The sequence below is a fragment of the Lissotriton helveticus genome, chromosome 5_1 (genome assembly GCF_964261635.1).
Source record: "Lissotriton helveticus chromosome 5_1, aLisHel1.1, whole genome shotgun sequence".
In the NCBI taxonomy this organism is placed as follows: domain Eukaryota; kingdom Metazoa; phylum Chordata; class Amphibia; order Caudata; family Salamandridae; genus Lissotriton; species Lissotriton helveticus.
Genome location: NC_136065.1, coordinates 302,895,778 through 302,923,466, shown reverse-complemented (window position 1 = coordinate 302,923,466; position 27,689 = coordinate 302,895,778). Strand labels below are relative to the sequence as shown.

Here is a 27,689-nt window from a genome sequence, read left to right as displayed (position 1 = left end):
CCCTTCGTTACCCATCCCTGATCTGTCTGGACCCCTCCTTGTTCGGACCATTTCTTGATTTCATCGGGAGTAGCGTGTAACTGGATATCTATGACATCTTGAGTAGGGTCCTTAACTGTCATACAGGTAGTCAGATCTGGAGTGTATGTCGGTGTCTTATTAACTGGAATGTCTGGAGTCTGAGCTGTAAGCTTGGCTGTGCGATCTGCTAGATCATTACCTTGGGAAATAGTGTCAGTAACTTTCGTATGTGCTTTGCACTTCATGATAGCAATGGATGTCGGTAAATGTATTGCATCTAACAGAGCCTGAATGAGGAGACCATGCTGAATCTTGGTTCCGTGAGAAGTCATGAAACCTCTCTCCTGCCAGAGCACTCCAAAGTCGTGTACGACTCCAAATGCATAACGTGAATCTGTGTAAACATTAACTTTCAGGTTCTTGGCGTGAATGCAGGCTTGTGTCAGAGCAACTAGCTCTGCTGCTTGAGCAGACAGGGTGTCAATACGGTGTGTTTCAATAACTTCAGTGTCGGTAGTCACTGCATACGCGGCTACTAGTTCTCCTGTACTTGTTCTCATGCATGAACCATCCACATAAAGTGTCAGGTCGGGATCTGGTAATGGAATATCTGTCAGATCTTGTCTTGACTTGGTCATGATGTTAACTACTTCCACACAGTCGTGTGTGGCAGGATTTGGATTAACTGACGGTAACAGTGTAGCAGGATTTAGGACGTTGCAGCGTCTGATTTCTATGTGTGGCTGAAACAGTGTCAATTCATAACCTGTTAAACGTGCAATTGTCAAGTGCTGAGTTTGTGTTCGGTTTAAAAGAACTTCCACGGAGTGTGGGACTTGTACTGTCAGGGAGTGTCCTAAGACTATGGAATCACTTTGTCTGATAGCTAGGGCTGTGGCTGCAACTGACTTGAGGCACGCAGGCAGAGCCTGGGCTACTGGATCTAATGTGCTCGAAAAATAAGCACAGGGCTTGTATTGTCCTGCTTGGTCTTGTGTGAGGACAGATAATGCTGTACCTTCGCGTTCAGTGACAAAAAGTGTAAAAGGCTTACTGTAGTTCGGTGTAGCTAGAACCGGAGCTTGACATAGGGCTTTCTTTAACTCATTAAAACTAAGTGTATGTTCAGATGTCCAAGGGAGGACAGTCGATACGGCTGCCTCCTGTGTCGTTAACTGTATCAGTGGCTTGGCTAGAAATGCATACTGAGGAATCCATTGTCTGCAGTAAGAAGTGAGGCCAATAAAAGCACGTACCTCCTTCTGGGTCTTGGGCTGAGGAAGACTCGCTATTAACTGGATACGGTCAGGTGTCAACTGCCTACCCCTCTTGGACAGTAAGTGTCCTAAGTAGACCACTTGCTGGACACAGAATTGAAGCTTAGAAGGGGACACCTTGTGCCCCATCTCGGCAAGGAAATACAATACTGTAAGTGAGGCTCGCTCGCAAGCACGTTCAGAACGGGCTGTGATCAGTAGATCATCGACATACTGGAGCAGGGCAGTGTCAGTTGGCCTGTGAATATTGTCTAGTTGTCTCTTAAGTGCTTGACTGTAAATACTAGGACTTTCTGTGAAACCTTGAGGAGCTCGTGTGAACATATAGCTCCTTCCATTTAAACAAAATCCGAAAAGAAACTGGCTGTCTGGATGAATGGGAACACTAAAAAATGCGTTCTTGAGGTCTATGACTGTAAAAAATGAAGCTTCGGAATCAATGGCTGTCAATAGGGAAGAGATATCTGGGACAACTGGGTACTGGGGAATAATACATTTATTAAGCTCTCGGAGATCAATCACTAATCGATATACTGGAGGTGCATTTGGATCAGTACGTTTCATAACAGGAATGATCGGAGAATTGCATACATTGGAGTCAGTTTCTACAACTACTCCTTGAGCCATGAGCTCGTCAATAATTTTGGATAAGGCTGCTACAGCCTCAGGTGGCAATCTGTACTGTCTGATTCGTGGCAGGACTACACCTGGCTTGAGAGTCACACGATGGGGTGTGATTTGCATATAACCAACATCAGTTGGACCTTGCGCCCATAGATGCTGCGGGACATTGGACAATCTTGGATCAAAATCTCGTAATACATAGTGACCCTTGAAGTCACGTAGGAACAATCGTATTCCCTCTGGGGAACAGCATATAACTGCACCTAATTCTTTCAGTGTTTTAATGCCTAATAGATTTTCTGGACATGACTTAGTAAGTAACAGGTCAGTAGTGCGGGACAATGGACCTACTTCTAGAGTAACTGGCTTTGAAATTTCATTTACAATAGGTTTTCCTGAAAATCCAAGGGAAACATTTCTAGAGCCTGAGAGCGGAGCCCCTGGAACTTCGGCGTGACTTATAGTGGTCCTACTTGCCCCTGTATCAATCAGAAACTTTCTGTCTTTCCCTAGTACTTGACTATGAACATAGGGACCTTCTTGATCTACAGGTATCTCGATGAGAGGCAAGCCTACCTCCCTCTCTAGGCTGTTTCATGAATACGGTTGATACTCTGGATACTCGGACTGTGCATACTGATACATCTGCTGTGTAACATGCTGTGTTGCAGCAATAGGCTGCGGTACAGTAACTGTCTGTGGTGCATTCTGTGGCTGAGAAGTCTGTGAAACTTGTTCTTGTCTAGGCGGACGTGGTCTTTCTTTAGTCTTACCAGTAGCTATGTTGTGTTTCAGAACTACACACTCGTTTATAAAATGACCTGCCTGTTTACAATAATTGCATGTCCCTTTAACGGGAACTGCAGGATGACTGGCTTGATTCGGACCCCTCTTCTGACTGTCTTGAGGAACAGATTGTGCAACTAGTACTTTCATTTTCGTGTCTTTCATACGTTTCCTTTCATGTTCTTGCTCTTCTCTGATTCTATTCTGGTGATATTGAAGCATCTGTAACATCTGGGACGGGGTATTAGCTTGCCAGGTACTTTCGACCTTCAAAACTCGATTCTTAACTTGTGGACTTGAATTCTCGACTAATTTAGTAACAAAAAGATGAGGGTATGACTCACTACTTGTCTTGAGGCCACTGTTTATGATAAAACATTTTTCAAATCTAGAATAAAAATCACTAGTGTCTTCGTCTTGTTTCTGTTTACAGGCTGAGATTGCATCCCAGTCTTCCTTTTTAGTTGCTAATAGTCTGGGCAAAACTTGTATTAATAATTCTGGTAATTCTTTACATTTATCTCCAAGACCGGTACCTGGTACTCGTGCCTTGTCTTCAGCTTCTAGGACTGCCCAATCGATCTTTTTCTCTCCCACCTCCCATTCTTTTTCCTTGAGTTTCTCATATACCCCTGCGGGCAACAGGACTTTTAACATTTTAATAATATCTGGATACGTGTATTCTCCCATACGGAGCATGTCTTTTAATTCTCGGTGGAACCCTGCTGGATCTTTGTCATGACAGGGAATTTTTCATCTCTAAGAGTTCCATCTTTGTGATCGGGGTGTAAACAAACACTCGTTGCATTTCACCACCGTCTGTCTTAACTGGATGCACTTCTCGTAACGGATTCTGTCTGTCTATGTAAAAGGGTTTACTTTCTGGGGGTGAGACATGAACAAAATGCGGGTTCAAAAACATACTATATTTGTGGCGCTGTTCTAGAATGACACTAATTAAATCGGTACCTAAACCTTTCCATTTATACTGGAGTAACTCGTTCAGGACATCATGTAACGGACCTGGATCAGAATGTTGACCCTCATACAATGTAATGAGGTGCTGAATCATATACATACCCGCCAGTCGCTGCTCGGCTGGGGGCATTTTCAGAAACATTTGTGCCACTATTTCGTCTGGAAAAGTGGTAGAATCAGTAGTCCATCGGACTGCTGATCGGACTACTTCTTGTTCATGCATGGTACTTAACTCGCTATAACCGATTCGTGATTTCAGAATGTGATCGGTGGCTTGAAATACTTGTTCTAGAGAACCTTGTTCTGGTGCTGAATGGTGAAAAACTGGCTTGTGTTCTAGACGTAAATGACGATCTGGGAATCTAGATTTTCCTACATACGCTATTCTGTCGGGATTCTCGTCCTCTACCTCTTCTGTAGAAGAGTCATTTTCTTTCTCGCTTACTTGTGCTGCTTTACGTTGATCGTGTAACCTTATTATTTCTTTACGAATTTTCTTGTACATACTCTCTATACTACCGATAGTCTTGTGCTTACCCTCGGCTATATTATCACTCCACCTTGTCAGGACTTTCATTTCGGCTCGATCTTTGGTCGGATAATCTTGTTCCCTTATTAGACAATTAATCAGAAACTTTAATAGCATGAGCTGGACTTCAACTTTTCTTTGGCACATGACGTCACTAATACTTTCTGGATCATTCCCTGTACGGATGAAACGATATATTCTGTCTAGATCTTCTTTCATATCTGGTAGGGTAACTAGATACTCGGTCACCTTTCTTACGCGTAATGAATATAAAACCATACTATCCTCGCCTGGGACTGGATCATAGCCACATTCGTTAAGGGCTTTTCTTATTTCTGCAACAGACTGATATCTGGGCGTACGCTGTGACGCTTGTGCATGTAATTCGGCTAACGTTAAGCGCTTGTGTGGCGGCGGGGTTTGAGGAGGACCTCCCCCTGCGGCCCCTAAACTAGAGTCGTCTACTGATGCTCTTCGTCCTGGCAGAGTGGGAAATGGAAATGCAGACTGGACTTGTATGGCGGGCTGGACCGGGGGTACCGTAACAGGTACTCCGGTGTCTGGAGGAGCGGGAAGTGCCTGATTTACAGGGACTGGCGGAGTAGTAACAGGATTTGCATATTCTGGGACTGTGTCGTCCAAATAGGACGAGATGAAAATATCAGCTGCGGTCGGTTTGTGACGTAGCTTGGTCGGAACTAATGGTGGCGGAAAGTTACTGGATGCCTCCGGGGTCGCTTTTGGCAAGCCCTCGGCAAGAAGAGGATACATACCCTTAATAAGAGCATGCCTCTGTCTGTCTGACTGTTCGGTTTTAACTCGTTCACCAATCTCGATTAATTCCCTTTCTTGGGCTCGTTCCAAGGATTCTCTACTTAATTCTGACTTTCTGATTTCTTTTTCGGTTCTTTTATGAGATTCTTTGCGCCATAACTCGATGGCATCTTTCTGTGACTGTCTGGCTTTCTTTTTCCATAATGCTTCTTCTACTCTCATGATGCACTCGGCATCCCATGTGCCTGACACAGGCCATCTATACTTTTCCTCTAACTGTTTGGTATACTCGACCCATAAATCTAGATACAATATGGCGCTTATGCCATGCTTCTGATACATAAAATGACCTGGACTGTCCCTAGGCGGGACAGGAACTGCTGCTTCTAGCAGACCTTTTCTAGTTCTCAACTGACGCAGTTTTGAAAAGAGCGGCATGACTGAACTATAATCTGGACACAATACAATACATAATAAACACGATAACTACTTCACACTCATACCACGACATCAAAGTACGTGAAGAACATTTAAAATAACAGTTCGAACAGAATACCACCTGGAATACGGAAAACAGAATACATGAATTTTCTCGAGAACAGAACTGACTAGAACAGAAACTAGATGCACTGCTGAAACAGTACGAAACTTACCGGTCTCATAAAGAGACACGTCAGGACCCGCATCCACCGAAGTGGACACTTCGTTTTGTGGGTCTGTGTACCACCAACCCACGGACCAGAGTCAATTAGATCGACCCTGTCTAGATACTACCCCAGTAATGGTACTCACCGGGCAGCAAGAACGGAAGGCCTCAGACTGGACGGGACTGCTTGGACGCCGGACGGACGAACTTCGGACTTCTGTTACGGGTGGGCCTCCGGATACCTCGGACCTTGGACTCTCGGCTTGGGCTCTGGTCGGGACTCGCCGCGTTCCTCCACCGTCTCGTCTGGATGCTGGACCGCCTCCTCCGTCTCCTCCGTGGGCCTGAGGGATACTTGAAGCAGAAATATCTGCCGGTGCGCAGAAGAGTTCCGTCACGACTGCAGAGGGTCAGGGGGTCGGCGTGGCTTCACCGACGCGTGGGGAAAGGGCAAGTCCCTATTCGGGCGCCATTATGTGGTAAATAAATAAATAATACCTCTATTTTTGAATAAATAAATGAATAACAGATAGCTCAATAAATAAGAGTCAAGATTCGAGGTAGTAGGAGTTTTGCAGGTTTAATACAGCATAAGGACAGGAACAGGACAACCTGCACAGGAATAGGATGGCAGCGCTGCCGGGGGCAGGATCGGAATCGGCGTAACATTTAATAACAGTGCACGATCATATATACTAAAACAGTTGCATTACAATACATACGATAGGCGGAGCAGTGGGTGTGGTCAATAGCAGTCGCGAAAGATAAGGGTGAAAGTAGGTGTAACAGGGCGTATACATAGACATGTGATGCAAACGTAACAGAATATGTCATAAATGGGGCGGAAACATGGAGGGGGCTACCTAAGGAGCCGGGACCTCTGACCTGATGGTGCGCGCAAACTGGCAATGACGTGTTACTAGGAGAAGCTGGGGGCTACGAACTCTGTGCTAGGAGCAGAGACTGAAGTCTGGAGAGTCAGGGCGACATGTACCTAAACAGTATCTAGTATCTGATGTTTAGAGAACATGTTGATAGAATCCAAAAGTTATCGGGGTAAAGGCGAACAGACTCTAAGACTAGAGCATGCATTATTCTACATGTAGTGCGTGATGAAGAATATTAAATGACCATTAAATGCAGTATTTCTCTTGCATGGAGACGTAAAGGCTAGACAATGACGGAAACTATTGATGCAGTTCAGTAGCTTAGGAATGCAGAGAAGGAGGGCTGAACTGATAACTGGAATCATAACATACTCTTGGCAGACTCAGAGGCAGAGCTAGGCTGAGCCGGGCACTGCGAGGCAGGAAGTAAGTGAAGGGTCGAGGATACAGGTGGGGGCTGTATCGCTCCTCAGCGAGGCTTCAGGAGACAGGAGCTGAATCTGGTGTCCGGGCCCTTTTGAGGCCTAGAAACGGGGACTTTACAATGGAATAACGTGCACACTGAGAAACGTGGCAACGTAGCTTTACATAGGCCTGATATTCGTAGTATTCACGAGAACTGGAAACTGACATACTAAAGGTGGACACAACTGTAATTGCGTCTTTAATCAAACATGGGGAATACATATGCATATTAATCATGCACAGATAACATATGATGGAGGACGCGTAGGGACACAGAACATGGCAAAATTTACTTTTCCACACTGGTTGCATGATATTAGACCTGGAGAAGGCCTTCGATTTGCTGGCCTGGAATTTCCTCTTTGCTGCCCTGACAGGCTTCAGGATTGGTCCCTACTTCCTCGGCTTAGTACGGTTGTTATACTGTAATCCATCAATTCGGGTTCGGACAGGGCCATATCTCTCAGATCCAGTTCAAGTACGGCGAGGGACACGGCAGGGGTGCCCGTTGTCCCCGTTACTATTTGCGTTAGCAGTGGAGCCGCTGGCTGCTCATATCTGCACTCACGTAGATATGGGGATCGAGCTAGGCGATGGCGTACACACCATTTCGCTTTACGCGGATGACCTATTAATGTACGCCAGGGACCTTCATGATATTCCTCCCTCCTTTGACCAAGCCCTTAGTCTTTTTTCGCGTGCTTCCGGGCTGCAGGTCAACCCGACGAAGTCTATACTCTCCCTGTTCTTAGGGGACATCCCAGATCCGGGCTACAGACCTTGGGGAGGGGGCGGGCACCAGTGGCCTGGTGCACCGTTCCTTTTCGTTATCTAGGAGTCCAGGTTTACCGCGCCAGAGCTAACCTCTTCGACGGAAACGTTGTCCGCGCTACCACGGCGATTCGGTCTCAGATGGGGTTCTGGAAAACCTCCCCTTGGCAATATCTGGTAGAATCGCCCTGGTTAAGATGGTGGTTATCCTCCGCCTCTTATATTATTTCACCACTCTACCCCTCATCATCTCACCCCCTTTCTTTAAGCAATGGGAAGGAATAGTGCGGGATTTTATGGGGAGCCTCACACCATAGAGTATCCATGGGAAAGCTTTACCTGCCCACTGAGTTGGGTGGCCTTGCGGTACCCAATTTCGAACATTAATACCTGGCCTCCCAATTGCAGTGGATCGCCAGATGGATGTCCTCCCGTTATTTGCAAGACACGGCCTCTATGCAACCTTTGTTACCGCTGGCAACACTCCTCCAGATTTTCCACCCTTGCTTTACGCTTAGTGCCCCAGATGTTTTTCTCCTCAATGTCGCACGCAAATGCTTCCGGAGGTGTCTTTTCCTCACTAGGACAACCATCCCATACGCACCCGCCATCCCGCTATTGGGAACTCCACAGGGTGACACCTACACGGCAGCAGTGGAGTTACATCACTGGTCCTCGGAGGGGATACAGGATGTGGGGGACCTATTCCAAGAAGGCGATCTCATCCCATTCCAGGAACTCATAACAGGGGAGAATGTGCATCCTGGGCAGTTTCTACTACACAGAACACTCATAGCTACGTTAAAATCCAAATGGGGAACGCTTGCCCAGGAACCTCCCTTACATCACACACTTTAGTATCTACACGTGATGGGGAGAGGGAAACACCTCATGCGCTGGTTCGCATCTTCAGTCCGACAACATACTGAAACAGATCTCACCCGACTCCGACTTCGCTGGGAGGGGGCACTGGGTAGAGCTTTTACAGATAGGGAATGGTTGGCTGCTCGTGGCGGCCCGACCCGCATCCCCCAGAATCAACGATTCCGACAGATAAAATTTTTCATACTCCACCAGGCCTACCTTACCCCAGCCCACATCAACAGGTACTTCCTCCGCGTAGATGCAGCTTGTCCCAGATGCCAACAATTGGATGCCGACCTAATACACATGCTTTGGGGGTGTCCAGTCCTGACTTACTATTGGAACACTGCGACCACTACTCTCTTGAGCTGCACCTCCCGCACCATTCCCCTGACCTGGGAAGCCCATGTGTTACACATCTTCAGTAGAAACCAGAAATACAGAGCTGCCACGCGGTTTCTAGATCTCGGTCTCATAACTGCCAAACACTTTCTTACCATGTGGTGGAAGTCTCCCCTGCCGCCGCACCCTCTTGACTGGCGCAGTTCCTTACTCATTGGGCGAGGGCGGAAGGTGCAGTTTTACGCAGGGAGGACCTGATTGGCATATGTAAGTTCCCCCTCGCACCCCAATGGGATGAGATGGTTTCCAGACTTTCGGGAGCAGACACCGACGCAGGATCCCCAATGGCATCGCAGAGGCTCATCACTCAAGGACCCACCCCCACTTGCTGACGTAAATGTGGAACACTGCCGACATTCGGACAGCCACCGCCCCAGTGCCATGAGCTCCTGCCTCCATTGAGACTCTGAGGTGTCTGAGGCCTTCCAGCGAATTTAGATATGGCAGCAGGTCTTATACGACTCTATCCTGCCCTTCCTTTACTTTTGTTGCCCTCATTTTGTTGCATCCTATATCCCAGGTTATGTTTTAACTGCACTGTTCCTAAAACTATTCGCATACTATCTGATGTATAGATCTAGCAGCATTGTTTTGTCCTCCTTGAGATATTGCCACAAGATTGGTTATGATTAACGCAACCCTGTGTCTGCACTGATGTGTCATATCCAGGCATAGTGTACCTATTCTTTTCCCGTCTGTTACACGAATGCTGCTCTGATTGTACGGTTTTACTGAACGATGTGCAAAGCGAACTAAAAAATGGTTAATAAAAACGATTTAAACATAAAAAAACAATAACTTGAGAGTGCCCAAGATTGGGTTAAGTAAGCCTCCTTCCTAGTGCATGCTTAGGTTCAGATTTCTGCAGTTTTTGATTTGCATTTGATAGATAGAGTAATAATGACTATGCTGAGCTCGAAGGGGCTTCTAGCCTCAGGTAAATGTTCCTAAGAAGTACTAGGTTATCTTTCTGTAATGGTAGGGTACTCATTTCTATTGAAAAGGGGTCAGGTCTGCTGCTGAAAAATTCAATTGTCTAGACACAGTACAAAATGCAGGTGAGCTTAGCCTGTAAAGAAATCCAAATGAAACGATGCCAACCCAGGCACATTTCTTGAAGAAACTAGAATAAATTGATATGAGCTAGTATCATGATTACAAATCCTCCCCCACCCTCTCCAGTCTATCTTTCTGGTGAATGTTGAAGTTAGAGGGAGTTAAACCATCATTTAATGAGCCACTGTCTTCTGACAGGCAAGTTTCTATTAAAAACATAATCTGGATTCCAAACTGGTCGGAAAAAAGTCAATGTCTAAGTTATGTTTGTATAGTTGACTGAACATTGCAGAGCATTGCTTTCAATATGGGTGCCTGATGGCACTTTCTGTAGGAAACCGAGAGGGCCCTACTCAGTGGCACTGGCTGATAAAAGTTTTCTTTTCTAAACAGCTGAATAGCTTTGGGCTGTTATTCTGTATGATTAGGAAAGGAAGACAACAATAATTTGGGCTGCTAAATCTTATGTATGCCCTCCCCTTGACCAGGAAGGGCTGCACTGAAAAGGACATCAGTGCTAGCAGTGTTCAGGCGTGGCTGTGCTTGCCTGCTGCTCTAATCATTTAGTATAAGACTGCTGACTACCGTAGCTGCTATTGGATGTTTTAACGCGGCCTCCACCCAAAATGGCACCCAGGACAGAACAGCAATAAATACAAACAGCAAAGTAGATACAATATTGCTTGATCCGGGTAAAAACAGAAAAAACGATTCCTCTCAGCTGAGGGAGTTTGGCACTGCAGCCACAACAAGAAAGATCGGGCCGTTGCAGCACAAATCCAGATTAGTCAAGAAAAATAAGGCAGGTCCCTCCAACCAAAATACCATAAGAGCACAACAGTGCACAACAGTACAATAACTAGTGAGTACACATTTTGCATTTGTCCTGCTGTGTGTGGCAGGGTTTTCCTGATAATACAAATATGTTACATACAAGTCAGGCCCTGGACACAATAACACATTATTAGAGTATGTATATTTTAGGGCCTAGAAAACGTTTTCGAATGGTAACTGTTTTGACAGTGTTCACGTAAACAAGACGGAGAAGGAATTTCCTGTCTCTCTGAGCTTGAAAGGATTCATAGTTGTTACTTTGCTGCCCTCTGTGTAGTTTTGCAAGAAAGCATTGTTTTGCCTACGAAAGTAGCGACAAGTATGTTAAGCAGAAGGGCCCGCACCCCAGTTGTATAACGTTACAAGCGTGTCTATCATGTATGCCTTTTCCATGCAGCCTTTACCAGGCTTTTGATTTATATAAATTTAAGATTTAAATTGTTTTCTTTGTTGCAGGATCTCCCCTAACCTCTTGTTTTTAATTTACCCCTAACCACACTTTACCACTACTCACCCCTAAACCCTAAAATTACCCTTATCTCCCTTTATCACTGCCCAACCCAAACCTTAAAATTTCCCTTACATTATCCTAAGAACCCCCCTTTATCACTAACCAAACAGACTTTTGAAGTGAGCAAATTTGAGTGTTGCTGGTGTTGTACTGTGCTCTATATTGGAGCTGCTCATCACCTAAACTTGGGAACTACCCAGAGTTCCTTCATTCTTTTGTCTGTGTTTGTGTGTATATGTATATATATATATATATCACACCGATCCAAGTTCGATTTCAATTAAGTTTTATTCTCCAGGCAAAACAGACGCGTTTTCAGCACATAAGCTCTTGGTCACATGACCGCAGTTCAGAGTTCACATTTTTTATAGATTATGCGTCCCACACGACGCTTAACATAAAGAAAAGACTATGCATTAAACCATCAATGCAAAATGTCGAAAAAATGAATATGCAACACAGTGTGTCTCCAGAAGGGTGAAATTCCAAAAATAAAATACATTTAGTGCATGTTTAAATTACATTTGAAATAAAAGGACAATTATTTAGATAAAGAAAATTCCTTCAGTATCAGCCACACAAATTAATATGCATTCGTTTGGCAAACGGTCATAGATACAACGTATCAGGGCAAAATTAAATACAGTATGAAAAACATCTGTTTGTTCCATGTATAGGTTTTTCTGTGACAGACTTAGGGGGCAGTTAAAGGATAATGCAGTGTTATAGTGCGCTCGGTCCTAAAGCATGGTAAGAGGTAATATACAGTGTTCCTGGAGTAGGATTACCTGGACAGTTCTTAAATATTAATTTGCACCTGTCTCTTGTGTATACATTTAATTAGAAATCCTATGAATTAAAGGGTAAAGTACCCATGTGAATTAATTGGTTTGCCTTAACTTATGATTTTGCAGCGGTGTCATGTTGTGTCCCTTACATGGGTATAGTACCCGTTGATGAGGAAAAACAATAAGAGAGAGATTACCTATGAGTCACTATATAGGGAGAGAGTAATTGCAGGAACAAACACCAGTTTCTCCGTGCTCATATTTTCTAACCGTGGTGCAGGCAATCGCTTATTCCAGTCAGGCAATCTGTAAAAAAGTGAAGAGACATGATTACTATATTCATGATTCAGGACCTGAATATTTATCCAGGAGCAACTGTATCAGCTCCCTTAAAAGAATTTGTTTTAAAGTTCAATGACCGTAAATATCACATTTAGAAGAATTCCATAAATTACCATTTCTCAATTTACTTTATAAGCTATCAAACGAATTCACAGATGATAATTCAAAAATTAATTACAAAACACTGTACGAGCTACAGAAGGAAAAAATCCAGTTGATGGTTAGAACTCCTGAGATAAAAAATCAAAAATCATAAAAAATTTAAAACATATACATGTATAAGTTTTCAGTATAGCTAACTCCTGTTCCTAAAAGGAATTACGGGAAGTATTTGGGCGTAGATGTACATACATCTCGTCATAGATGTACATACATCTTGTCATTATTCATTACAACGGGGAAGGCACTACCAGCTTGTAGTATAAATCTAGACTCTGCTCAACGTAGGGCTTGGATTCTATTTCCACCCGTGGGTTTTTTAGGGATGGTGTCTAATGCAAAGTATTTGGCAGAAGACCAAACACTGTTGTGTGTCTGGCTGAAGTTTCTTGCTGTGCTATAACTAAAGTCCTTATTAGTGATAGCTCGTCTGTGCTCCAAGATTCTTTTCTTCACTGGGAAGCTGGTGGACCCCACGTACCACTTGCCACAAGGACATGTGATCACGTAGATTGTAAAATCAGTGCTGCAACTTATGTTTTTTCTTATGCGCCACTGCCTGTTCGTTCTCTGGAGTGTAACCTCTCTAACGTTGGTGCTGCGACTACAGGCTTTACATTTTTGCCACACTTTTGGAATCCTCCCATTTTCTCAAACCAGGTTGTCTTACGTTGTGGCAAATGGCTTCTGACTAGCATGTCCTTGATAGAGGGTCCCTTTCTATATGTAATAGATGGATAGTGCCCTAGCTTGTCTTTGAGGATCAAGTCTTGTGTCAGGATATCTCATCACTTTCTGATTATTTGACTGAATTGTGCCGATTGAGTATTATATGTGGTTATCAGTCTTATCGGTGATTCTTTGTTGCTTTTGTTTTAGGTGCTTTGTACAGGGCATCATCTCTCTTGATTGCATCAGCTTTTCTCTCCCCTAATTCAAGCATCTTGAGTGGGTACCCACTAGCAATGAATCTATTTCTCATCTCTTTCTTATTGCTCTGATAGTTCGTCTCGGAACTACAGTTTCTCTTGGCTCTCAAGAATTCGCTGAAGGGGATGCTCCACCTAACATTAGGGGGTGGCAACTGGCTGAGTGCAAAATGGAGTTCCCTGCTGTCGATTTTCTAAAACTATTAGTTTCCAATTTATTTTCTTTGATGATAAGTCTTATATCGAAGAAGTCTACTGTGTGTTGACTATGCTGCATGGTGAATTTAAGGTTAACAGTATTTTCATTCAATACTGTCAAATATTCAAATAGTTCTTCCCTCCCTCTCCCACACAAAGAAGACGTCGTCTATGTACCTCAGCCAGATGTTTACTTTGTTGATCCATTGTTCAAGGGACTCACTCCAGAGCACCTGCTTCTCCCACCAGCCTACCAACAGATTGGCATAACTGGGAGTGAAGCAGGTCCCGATAGAAGTCCCCTGGACTTGCTTGTACAATTCACCATTAAACAAAAAAACATTTCCCAACAAACCTATCTCAATCATCTGTAAAAGCATTTGGGTATGTGCCAACAAATGTATGCTTCTAGTCTTTAAAAAGTGTTCGCACGCCCTCAGGCCGTCATGGTGTCTGATGTTCGTACAAAGACTTTCCACGTCCAGACATACCAGCCAATGATCTTTGCTCCAATGGATATTTTAAATTTTTTGCAGAAAGTCTTTGGTGTCTCTCACATAGGATGTAAGGTCTTTGACATATGCTGCCAGAAAGTGATCTATGTACATGGAGACATGTTCAAAAAGACTATTTTTAGAGGAGACTATGGGGCGGCAAGGGGTTTGTGTGGGTCTTTATGCACCTTAGGTAGTAAGTAAAAGGTGGGTGTTGTGGGTGTATCATTTTTCAAGAACTGCTGCTCGTCGCAATTCAATAAGTTGTTATCGGCCCACTTTATGAGATCCTCAGTAAATCTAGCTTGTAGTTTGACTAGGTATGATTTGTCTACTTTCACATAGCAAGTGGTGTTGTTAAGCTGTCTCATTGCCTCCTGTATATAGTCATTTCTATCCCATAGTATGATGTTCCCGCCTTTATCGTACGGTTTAGTTAGATCTAAGAACCGTTTTTTTAAGTAGATGTAAAATGTCTTGGTTATCCGCCTCATGAAAAATGTCAATGTTATCTTTTGGGATTTGTGGCGTGTGTTTGGATTTTGCCCTGAAGTGTGTGGTCGAGGGAGAGAAGGGCAACATTTGCGGTTTATTCAGCTCCTGTCTACCCACGAGGGAAGTTAATGAAATGTTTATTATGGACACAGTAACACCCACATGGGTTTTAATTTTTGAAGGTAGACACTGCAAGTACCAGAGTGCTTTGTTGCACACGCCCATCTGGGCGGAACATTCGTACACGCCCTGCGGGGCTGAATTTCATTAAAGCAGAAGGTCTACAGTCACTGTTGCTCTTTCCTTTCTTTGAGGCTCGTGATCAAGGAGACCTGCTCCGAAACGCGTAGAGCCAAGCATGCGAGATCGGAGGCTGAATGCTGATTGATGTGCTGCCCCGGCGTATGAAAGGGAATACCTTCCGTGAGGGCGAACTCTAAAGGGCAACCTGTGTTTTTGGATGTGTGTATGTGTGTATATATATATATCTATATATATATGTATATATATATATATATATATGTATGTATGTATGTATGTATGTATGTGCATATATATATCTATATATGTGTGTGTGTATACAAATGCCCCGCAATGCACTGCTTAGGACTTCACATATTACATCATTCGTAATTTATATATTACACAGTGGCGGTCGCCGCTGTGTATTTATAGTTAGGACCTGGTTACCATAGGAAATGGATTGTTTGGTTTGCTAAAACGGTTTTACAAAATTACACTAATTTGGCTGAAATCTATATCTTCACTCAGAAAGAGTGCTTTTTGTGATCTGGTGTAAATCCATTCAGTAAATTACCTGGGCGTTGAGTTTGCAGGTGTCCTGCGGGAGTCCTGCAGGCACACAGCTTCAAATAATAGAGCAATGTGATTGATCGAGGGGGGGCTTTTTTCCGCATCAACCGCCTCACTTTTTCCCCCATCAGCTGTCTCTCTTCTGTGGGAGTGAGAGGCTAGTGCATGTCCTACAGTAGCTTGCGCTCTAATTGGTTGGCCTCCTCATAAAGGGAAATGTTGCAGTCACCATTACATGACTCCAGGACTTGGTTGCACGCCCTGAAAATTAAAAGAAAATGAAGTATAAAGGGACAGAGTAGGGGAACCTGGCAATAGTGGCTGCTACTGATCCGGAGTGGTGAGGCGGGGGTGGGGGGGATGCAGGACCAAATTAAAAAACATTTACAAAAAAACTAAGAATTTGCAATGCAATAGGTCTTGCATTTATGAGAGTTTGAGCTATTGGCATTGTAAATGACAATGCCTTTTATTTATGTGTTTTTTAATACTGATAAATTAAAGGCCTTGTTATTTACAATGCCAATAGCTTAAAATCTCACAAACACAAGACCTATTGCATTGCAAATGCGTGCTATTAATTTTTTTTTAAAGCGTTGGGAGAGAGCGTGTCCCATCTGCAACAGCAGGCAAGACAAAGCTATTTGAGAAGATAGTGCTTAGAAGTTGTAATTCAAGCCTACCGAGCAACAACACACTTAACGGGGGGTGTCGCCATGGAAGGTTACAAAATGACACCATGCGGTGTTAAGGAGGGACTAGTAAGCCTTTTGACCAATGAACAGCCACAGTTTACATTGGAAAATGACACAAGCCAATGAAAAATGTGGGTGGAGAGTGGGCGGAGCTTTAATTCTTTACCGTAGTACAGCATACCTCGCAGAGCTGAGCATGTGCTGCCCAGGCTCCACCTAAAAAAAACACTAACCTGCTCCGGCCGCCCAACGCCTCTTCTCCGTCCTCTTCTTTCTGTCTCTGCCTGCTGCAGGACGCAGGCTCCCAGACTCAGCATTGTGCTTGGTCTGGGCGCCGAATCACAGTGCTCAGACGGGGACTGAGAGGCATTGCGTGTCCCTCACCAAGCTGTGGAAAGCAAGCCGGCCGGCCAAGTAGTAATGCGCACTTAAGGAGTGCAAACCACTCCTTTCTCTGCTCTGGCCAGCCCGCCCCCAAATACGTTATTATCATTTTATTTTTCCTATTGAAGTCAGTGGGGCGACGCTCCTCTGCCTTAGCCACTGTTCCATGGACCTTTTGGGGAGACAGTGAGTCCCATAGGGACCCCCTGGGTCGTATTAAAAAAAAAAAAGTTTCTTTTTGGAGAGCAATGCCCCTGCAGGTGTCTTGCGAGAGCCAGCGCTGGCTCCAGTACTGCCCTCTTGCTCCCGCTACAGTCCTGTGGATTGGGAAAACAATTGAAAAAAAGAGGGTGGTTGGTGTCTGTTGGGGTTGGACAGGGTTGTCCGGCCTAGGGGAGTTTGGGTGCAGGACCTTCAACTATCTCCATGCCGCACAGTGCAGGATGTTGGCATAGTTACGGATGGTAACAAAATCTTACATTACATAAAAAAAATATTTAAAAAATGAAATTCAGTGAAAAAAAAAGTTCAATGTTTAGTCATATTTGGGTATGTTACATTTTTTTAAAAACCTTAGAAATTCACAGGGAAAACCAAACGTTAAAGTAATATTATAGTGAGGTAAAAATATCAATTTAAACCTATTTGAAACTTAAAAACACTGAAAATCACCACTCGCCATTCACTTCTTATTAACTCACATATTACTATACTCATGAAGGGTTCTTTGACATAATTGGTAACATCACTGATGACAACTGAAATAAAAAAAAATGTGTTTGCAGTTGTGCAGAGCATGAAATTGACCTGAAGGTATTGGATGGCTGTACATGAGTACAAGTTAGGATCTATACCTGTGAGACGATCTGCATATTGATTTATTCACTATCGCTCCACTCAGAATTTTTTGTCCCAATTAATATTTGATGATTCTTCAACTTGATAATTGATTTATTCAGGGTATAGACAACATAGCCCTTATTTTTTACAGAGAGGGCTATCTTTACTATTTGTTTAAATTCATAAGGGGTAATGCTCTTTATTTCCAGTTTATTATGGTGGTCCTAAGGATGGTCTCGCAGACTAGTAACAATAAAGACCGAAATGTCGATGCTAAGTCCCAACTCTTTCTCCGTGAATGTTCTGGAGCTTCACCATTTTATTGTTCGCTCTTGATGGTATCAAATAGAGTGGACTTTATAGACATTTAACTTTGTTTTCATCATTCAGACATAGAATATGATCAGACAAATTAGATTTGTACCCCCAAATCTAATATATTGAATGTAAGAATGTATCCAATTTTTGTGTGCGCCTTTTCTTCAGGATTGACTGCTTTTGTTATATGCACAGCTTGGTTATGTTTAGGTCCCTACTGTTGGTACAGACAATTTAAGCAAATCATTTCGAAGTAGCTTTCCGTAAATGATTCCCTTGTTGGCCCTTGACCTTTACACCTAGTTTATACTCCTACTCACAAGGTATTATTGGGTTGCTCTTTTGATGCAAGTGAGAGCTAGTTACATTACACAAGGACACATTAATGTTCAGGTAAGGGGAGATTAAGTCTTTGATTGGCTCAGAATCACAGGCTGTTGAGCCGAGACTCAAACCTTGTTCCCCAGTTCCAAAGTCAGCAGCTTTGGCCGTTGATACACATCCTCTTATTGATGACAGCACCCTGCATAGCTAGGGTACGAATTATACTTACTTCAGTTAACCCTTACTGGTGAAGTTCAGTGTATGCAGCTTTCTTCTGAGCAACGACTGCTTAGCTTCAGTGATTGTAAACCGAAGTTTGGGATAATACACTCACTATTTTAAAAGGGACATTGTCCACCAAAGGCTGATATTGCTCTGTGCTGTTTACCAATAAGGTGTGTTCTTCACTGTCGGGGATTCAATAGTGTGATGCAGTCAAAAAGCTTAGAGAGTGACAAAACTTCAGTTTGCAGACTTCAACCAGTGTGTCTGATGGTGGCGTACATTGCATTTCATCTTTCGTGATGGGGTCATGGGTAGTGTGGAAACCATTGGGCATGACAGTGTAACAGTTGTTGGGAGCCTGTAAGTTGGAGGATGAGGTACAGGAATGAAGGGATTGCTGGAGGAGAAGGTTTTAATTGATCGGGGCTTAGAATGTCCTGATCTATTCTGTGTGTCCCTGCATTCTAAACAGCATGTTCCTATTTCTTGGATATCTACAATGGACAGGACACAGTCTGATGTACAACCTGAACAGCTATGTCGAGGTATTGCGATTGATAGTTAATTGGGTCAAATATATACTTGTACCCGTTGAATGCGAATCAGCGTCACTAGCTGGCAGCCAAAATTACAGGTTCAAACCAACAGTTTTAGATACCTTGGGATACTCATCACTACTGACCAGCATTAAAGCTGGGATCTCAACTTAGACCCCTCTCAGGAGAGATGCGACAGACTGGTCCTATGGGGCTGGTACTCACTCCCTCTCAACATAACGGGTAGGGTTTACCTTTTCACAATGATTATACTTTGCAGACTACAAGTTTCAAAATTACCCCAATTAAATTCTTCTACGGTTCTTCTTCACCACAGCTCGCAGTCAAGGCCATGCCTTTCTATGGTTAACATCTCTCCCTAGGGTGTCCTTGACCCTCCAGCATTCACCTTGTCCTCTAGTGGAAAGTTAATCTTTTCTTCTGTTGTCCATATCTGCACAATCTCATTAGCATTATGATTATCACCAAGACAACTAATGTAAAAAATCGACAGTATAACGTTTGTCAACAATGCTTTAAGAACTAACATATTTTCTCCAAATTAAATCAGAATTTTTATGGGAACGTCCTTAAATGTTGAATCTACCTCAGTGCTGTATGACAATTGTACAATATAGACCTGCTTTAATTATTGAATGCATCATTCTCCCGATCAGTCTTTCTCAGAGTATTCTTGGAGACGGAGGAATATTACTGCTGGATAATAAAGTTTCATTTTGTCTGAATAGGACATAGTGAATCATTTGAAGAAGATGTCATTGGTGTCAATCATTCAGTTCGCGCATACAAAGCAATGACTCCGGTTTTAGAGGTCAACAACATCATAAAAGGTAATGATAGAAGCCAGTTTTTCAGAAGACGTTTGTAATTAGAAATAGAGGTTCAGTAGATATTAGGAAATGTGACTGAGTGGTTGGGTGGGGGAAGGCCAGACAAGGTCTCCGAGCACCAGTCTCTGCTGTTATTGCATCTATCTATCTACCTGCTTAATATGCTCTAAATATTGTTTCTAGGGGAATTACAAGCTTTTTATACATATGTAATTTTGAGCTATCTGTCCACACTGTCATTATGCTCAGCTGTAAAACAGGTATTTTACTCCTTTGCCAGTGAATCTACTTTGGTAGGACCAAACTCAACCTTTGACGGCCAAATGCACCACACTTTTAAAAAATTAGGTTCAAAGTAGTTCAAAGTGCAAGGCTGCCTTTTGAAGGGCAGGGTGCATGGCACTACCTGGAGTTCTAGGCTGATCAGTTATAACGTGTTTTAATATTCGGTTGCTAATGTCTTTACATTATTCTGAAGTTTTCATCTTACGTTTGAGAGGAGATATGTTATTGAGATGTGTTCCACATGTGTATTCTTTTTTTTGTGGTTTTAAATTTTTTCAAAGGGCAGGGATTTTATGAGGGATCTGGAGATGGTTGGTGCTTTTGACTGGTCTCTGTTTTGAGGATGTTTTAATTAATGAATGTTGTAAGTGGTTTTATTTATTGACGAGTTTGACTTTTTAATTGAATGAAGAATTGCTAGGGTTTGTACAGTGATGCCTGTCACTGATTGTTGGATGGGAGCTCTTTTCTTACGAAGGAGAGGGCGGGCAGAATGAGTACAGAGTCCATATGGATGCACAGGACACTAACATAAGAATGAGATGAGCTTACTGATCTTATGGTGGGAGGATTGCAGGTTGAAGGTCTCTGTGTTGGAGTGCTGTTTGTGAGGTTTGGTTGATTCATTGAAAGACTGTTAATAGGGCTGATCAGTGGTTGGTTGGAGGAGTGTTGGTTGGATGTTTTATTGGTTACATCATTGTTGGTAGGATAGCTGGTTGTAGAATTAGCCTACGAGGTTTATTTGGTGGTTTGGATAAATTTCTGATATGTTGGTACTTGCTCATGGGTGATTGGAGGATTTTTGGTAGGATGATGGTGGGGATTTTCGAAAGGTTGATAAAAAGAATTTATGTTAAGGTTTTCTGTTGCTTGGGTGAAGCATAGCAAAATGAATATTTTGTTGGGTAATGGTTTGTTTCTAGAACGTATCAGTTGTTGTTCGCAAGATTGAAGTATGTTTTGTTAGATGATTGAAAGGGCATTTTGTTATTTATGGTTGCGGTTAGGCAAGACGATTGTTCAATTATTGATGGCACGCTTAGTCGCATGATTGGTGAATTGTTCAAATATTTAATTAGCTGTTAGAAGGATTGTTGTTTGGTAAAATAATTGTTTTTGATTGGAGTTTTGTTGAACAATTCTTTGGTTGAAAGATTATTGGTAGGATGTTCAGTGATTGAGGAATTGTTGAAAGAGGGTTTTGTTGGTTGGTTGGAGAATTTGTAGGGTGTTTAATTCGCTTAAGTTTAGTTTGGTGGCTTAAGTTGAACCGTGCATTGTCTTTTTTTAGTGCTGGACGGTTTCTGATTTGTGTACCACAGTTTCCTTTCCCTTTCACCCAGTGCATCTTAACATGCTTCATGAAAATCAGAGAAGAGTTTGATCTAGTTCACAGTTGCTTAAAATAACACCTTGTACGACCCATTGTCTGTAAGGAAGAATCATATACCTTTTGCTCTGTCGCACCGCAGCACAAGGAACACAATTGTGGGGATTTGTTAATACTTCTTAAGGGTTACCTATTAAGATACATGTATTTCATGAAAGTGAAAAAACAAAGGGCCAACCCTTCTACTGTCATTTAGGAATAATTGTCAGTACTCTAGTTGTCTTTTGAGTATTACCCTTAAAAAGAAATGAGGTAGTCTTTTTGATGAATTATCACTAACGCCAGATCATTATACAGCGTATCGGAATTCCCTCAATATAGGAAGTCTCTTTACTGCTAATGAACTCTTTGCCAGCACTGGAGTCTAATGCAGTGAGTATGCATATTTCTGAGGCAGGGGACCACTCTACGTATGAGTAACTTTCAGCAACTAAACCTAATATAGTTTGCACAGCTTAATAACAAGAAATAGTTATATTGGTCACAGGAGCATTTCCAACACCATGTCGAAATGCAATGTGTCTGCACACCTGAAAGACAAATCACTGCCTCCCAAAGTTGAGATTGTTTCTGGGCCGATCATTCCAAGGGGATGGGAACTTAAATAGGCTATTGATGGGTGGTGGCTTGGCCTGTTACTTTTAAAGTGTACATAGAAACAAGTTTCCTAGCAAGATACTATCAGGATGTTTTTGGAGAAATCTCTGCCAACTTGCGGGAGCTGGGAGGGGAAAGAGACAGTTCTCTGCTAGCTAGTGCCAGTACAAATGAATGCCATGAGATGCCATGTGTAGAAATCTCATCTTGTGATCTCTGTTTCAGCTGGTGTATAGGGTCGCTGAGCTGTCGGTGGGATGCCTCCTGGAGTTTACTGCCCTGCTGAGTTCTGGGCCAAGGATGAGAGTCAGAGCATTTTGGTGGACTTTTTACTGCCGACTGGGATCTACCTCCGGTTTCTGGTGCCCCGCAATGACAGCCTTCGAGCAATCAAGCAGGTACTGAGTTGGTGACCTTACTTGGTTTTCCACTGTGTGCAGTATCTGCTTCATGATCTTTTCTTATTTGAACTCTTGCAAGTTCTTGTCTGTATTTCATACTCTTATTTGCAGCTTCTCATTATTACCCAGCTTATATCAATCTGTAGGTTCTATGTGATCTTTGTGTACTACAGCAGGTCCTGGTATTTAAAAATGGGGTTGAATGTCGATGAGGTAGATGTGCGTTTCCATGGTGAATGATTTTGGTCCTTCTCTCTTTGTAATCCTTATCAAAAATGCTTTTATCACCCTGTTTGATACAGCTTACGTTTACTGCATCCTGATATTTCTGCATGGTGCGTGTGAACTGTGAGCACTCTATTGCCTTACTCGTCATCCTTGGCAACTGCTGTGTACTTGCCTGCATGGCACAACCAAAAAAAAGCTTCTCCAAAAAGACACTGTTAATCTCTGTGCACTCACTACATGAGCATCCTTTTGTGTATGTATGCTCACCATTTACAGGTATGTTCACAGTTGCCCCTCTTATTTCCTGGTATTTATTCTTATTAGGAGCGACAGGATTGACTTCTCCATTGTTCATACCCTTTTGGGATACATTCATTTTTTGCTTGTTTCTGCCTTACAGAGAGAGGCATGTTTTCTGGTATTTCTTGAAAATGACATCATGGGGTTGGTTTTTATAGTCATATTTTCTAACCAATTTGTAATAACCTCTTTGGCCCTGGTAAAAGACAAATACATTTTCATTGCCAGAGCCCCCTTCTCCTCTTTCTCTAGTAGGTCCATACCAATTCTTATCTATCACCACGATTAAAAGATCCTATCACTGTAATCCTCTGAAAAAGCAGGAAGTTAAGGGTCTTCTGACTGATGCTGAACAGAAACAATCGTGTCCTACTAAGTTTTTCTGCTGGATACTTCTAAGTGCAGATTTCTCACCTTGTGAATACACCAACCCACCACGCTGAATCTGGTAGAGTTTTATCCTTATTGCTCCTGCATGCCAAAAAGTGATGTCAAGCGGCTCTGTCGAGGCTCTGTCCCACCTTGGTAGTGATGCAGAATCACATATATGCACCAATCTGTACATTGCTGAACATCGTTGGAAATGATAAAAAGGCTGCTCCTACTCGATGTCGAGGACCTGTTCCCCTTCTGTTGCCTGGTTCAACAACAGGTCTTCATCTCACTCCAAGTCTTCAGATAAGTCTAAATTGATAAAAAAACGAAAGCAGTTCAAGCAGGCCTCGTCCCATCCTTGCCACTCTCCTTTTGAGAAGTTGTGGGAACATCAACGTGCCCTGCGTCGAGTTCCTGATCCCCTGCTGAGGAACCAATTACGCAGTTTATTCTGATGCGCCTGGAGTTCCCAGGTCATTTTGCGATGCCACAACAAATTAAGGTGTTTAAGGAGTCCATGCTTCACATTCGGGCTGTGGAGGTCCTCGATGCCTCCAGACAGGTTACCGCCAGTGGGTCCACCCTCAGTACAGCTATGCCTTTTGAAACGCCTCGGGTCTAACTCCGATTCTAGAGCAGATTCCACGCTTGGTGCTGCGATCCAGTCCGGTTCCTTTCACTTTGATGCCGGCACTGACGCTAATAGTTCTGTCTAACTCCGAACCAAATCTGTCCCGACCTCGAACAAAGATGCACACGAGTTCTGATCCTGGGTACCCGGTCAGTATTCCTTCTGGTTCAGACAAGACAATGCTTTCGCCCATAGGCTGCCTTCTAGTACTTCAGCTACATTTTGGTCGGAGTCTCATCCGAGCCAACCTGCATTCTGTGATGATGGTGATAACAGTGTTAGTGGGGATGATTTTATTCCTCACACCAGCGGGAGGGCACTTTTTATATGGACCTACTAGAGGCCAGTGTAATAGACTGTCCTCCGACACAAGGCCGGTGTCTCCACCTGGTTCTTCTACTGAAGAGTCGACGTCCTTCGCAATGGTTATTGGAAGGGCAGCCGAAAACGTTGATTTACAACTGCCTTTTATAGAAGTGAAGACTAATGGACTTTCAGAGGTCCTATAACTTAAAAATCATCTGCAGAACATCTGTTACCTTTTAACGCGGCACTGACTGACACCTTTATGGGCGCTTAGGCAAAAACATGTTTGGCCCGCCAGTAAATAAAGAAGTGTCACACCACCATAAAGCAGCTCCTGCTGGTCCTACCTTCCTTACATAGACTCTACTTTGGAGAGTCTAGTGGTCCGAACCAGCACTAGCAGAGTCAATCCTAATTAATTTCCTATGACCCTGCCTGATAGAGAGTTGAAGAGGATGAAGTAGTTTGGAAAATTGATCTTTTTCTCTGTCAGCCTTGCCCTTAGATCCATCAATGCCAGCTTCTTGTTGGGACACTACTCCCATGCATTATGGAACTCTGTTGCTGAAAGTTTGTTATTTTTCTCAGTGGAGTTCAGGGCCACTTTGGTTCAGACCATTCAAGATTTTGAGGATGCAGCGAAGTATGTCATCCATTCTGGGCTAAACACCACGAACTGCTTCAGCAGGGTTGTTGGTAACAGTGTGATGCTTCTGCCTTGCATGTGGATGAGAGCTTTGGGCTTCTCATGTGACTTTCAGGCATCATGTCATTTGGTGGCACCCATCTCTTTAGAGAAAAGAAAGACTTGGCCCTGGTGCGTTTCAATAAAGTAGGTCCACAGTGATCTCCCTTTCTGCTGCTGTGCAGTAGTATCCCCAACAGTATTGCCAGTTTTGAGACTTCTAGAAGGGACTTGGCTCAAACAGAATCTCAAGGCCCACTACACAACAGCTCCCCAGTCCATTCTAGGCTGGGGTCTTGGATCCATCTGACAACATTCAGGCCCTCCGGGACAGTGCGCTGCTCAGTACGTCACCTACACCCTGCCACTGCCACTAAACTTATTCGGCTTTCTCACGATGCCACATCTATATCAAGTGGAACCAGTTTAATGTATTGCCTCCACCATTCCTTTCAGATCTGCAGCATATTCCCACCAGCATCAAAGTGGGTATTTGAGGACCATTTTCCAATTTTGTAGCTGGAGGTGCGGGCTCTTTTGACCAAAGGAGCCAAGGGAAATGGGGACTGGCTGTTACTCCTTATATATCTTTGTGCCGAAGAAGGACGGAGGAGTTCGTCCTATTTTATTCCTCAGCATGTCAATTTCATGGACAAGTTCAGGGTTTTGGTCCAAGTTCTATCAGCCCTGGATCCAGAAGGCTGGATGTAGTGCTTGACCTGTAGGACACCTATGTGCACATTTCTGTACTGTAGTACCACAGGTGTTACCTGCAGTTCAAGGTGGGCCAGCAGCATTTTCTATTTTCTGTGCTCCCCTTTAGCCTTCAGCTCCTTGAGGGTTCACGTAAGTAATTGCAATGGTCGCAGCACATCTTTGGAGGTTGAGAGATACCAGTCTTTTCCTACTTCAACAACTGGTTGTTGAAGGTAGGTTTGCGACAGTCAGTCGTAGACCACTTCTGGATAATGCGAGCTGCCTAACCGGCTGACGTCTTTAAGGTTCTCTATTGGTGAAGGCACACCTGACTCCTTTGCAGTGGCTTCCGTTCATCGAAGCTGTTATGGATATGGTACTGTTTCGATCTCCCTCTCCTGATCAACATGTCTATGCCATTCGTATCAGGATCCAATGTTTCAGCCTCTGTACTGGATCTCAGTGAGAGTGGCTCTGATGCTTCTTGGCCTATTTGCCGTCAGCATCCTGCTAGTAGACTACGTAAGATGGCACTTGCACGTGCTGCAGTGGGCTCTGAAGTCTCAGTGGGTTCAGCACCTAAGAAACCTGACAGATTCCATCTGGGTTTCGCGTGAGAGTGCAAAAGATCTGCAGTGGTGGCTGATCTGTTCACAGCAGATCCCTTTCCCTACTCAACACCGAGCTGACGATGGTGACTGACACGTCGTACTTGGTTTGGGGAGGTTCTCTCCAAAACAGCGCATGGCAATCATACATCAATTAGTTACATCTGTTCCATACCTCACATCCTTCCTGTTACCCCCACCCTCTCTCCTAGCAGTGTAACATTCCTCGCATTTGTGATGCATGATTATTTCCTTCTCTTCAAACTTCCCGATGTATGCACTCATGAGTGATTAGGATCAAGATGAGGACTACTCAATGTCTATGCGTGATAATGCAATCCGTAGAAATAACAATGATCCTTCGCAATAAAACCCCCCACCCCTCTCCATCGCCGTCCAGTGTGTCCAGGTCCCTAATTGCACTTTTCAATATTAGTATCATTTCCTTCGTGTCTCGTTTCAGTATATTTGGGGGACAATGTCTACTGCCTCTTGTTCTTCTCACAGGACTCCCAGCATTCACCTCTGGGCTAAACTATTAGGTCGAGCAAGGGGGACCCACTGATGCCTCCCCTACAGAGCCCACTTCCGAGTCAGTGTCAGGCATCTGTAATGCTAGTACTAGGGCCTCCCATGTCCTCGCCGCCTCCATCGCCTTCTCATTATTAGCCCGCACCGCCTGTTGCAATCTAACCGTGATCTCGCTCATAGCCCACTTAAGTAACTCCGATTTCCACTTCCCTATACTAGGCCCCCGCCTTGACTTCCAGTGGGCCGTAATCTCTCTCTTATCTAGCAGTAGGCCCAGGTCCAGGGCCTTACTCGTGATTTTCGTTCGGGGGGTATGCAGAAACCTGTGTAGTATACATGTGCCCATGTCAGTGTCTATGTGGCGCTCTGTAATCCTACAAAGCTGCTCGACCTCCTCTTCCCAATATGTTCCTAACTGCCCACAATTCCACAACATGCGAGGCAGCACTGCTCCCTCTAATTGGCAGCGTGGGTACTGGCCGGTATCTGTCCGGAAATACCAATTCATCTTGGCTTAACACAGGGTTCAATAAACCCTGTGTAATATAAAGAAGTGTATTAATTGGAATCTGGCATTCCTAGTACTCTTCCAAGCCCTCTGAATCAATTGCGCCCACGTTTTGTCTGGTATGTCCTTCCCAAGATCCACCTCCCACTTTCTTCGTAAGTCCTGCAGTGGCTGCAGGCCTTCTGCAAGCAGTCGCCTATACACATGGGTGATCGCTTTGGTCGTCCCCGCCGCCATTACTTCATTTTTTTTTTGTCAACTCTTTTTATTGGCATTTCTATGTAATTTTCAACAACTCAGTTCATGCATCATGTACATCAAATACATTA

At 43.7% G+C, this 27,689-nt stretch overlaps 1 protein-coding gene across 2 annotated transcripts in view; it reads left to right on the top strand.

Moving 5' to 3' along the window:
• PIK3CD (phosphatidylinositol-4,5-bisphosphate 3-kinase catalytic subunit delta) overlaps window positions 1–27,689 on the top strand; it is a 628,820-nt gene that overhangs the window by 68,132 nt on the left and 532,999 nt on the right. For both annotated transcript variants that reach the window (XM_078642291.1, XM_078642292.1), the window contains exons 2-3: window positions 19,715–19,816; window positions 22,317–22,489. In XM_078642291.1, coding sequence (XP_078498417.1) covers window positions 22,349–22,489 — 141 coding nt within the window. In that variant the 5' untranslated portion in view covers window positions 19,715–19,816; window positions 22,317–22,348. The remainder of the gene's footprint in view (window positions 1–19,714; window positions 19,817–22,316; window positions 22,490–27,689) is intronic.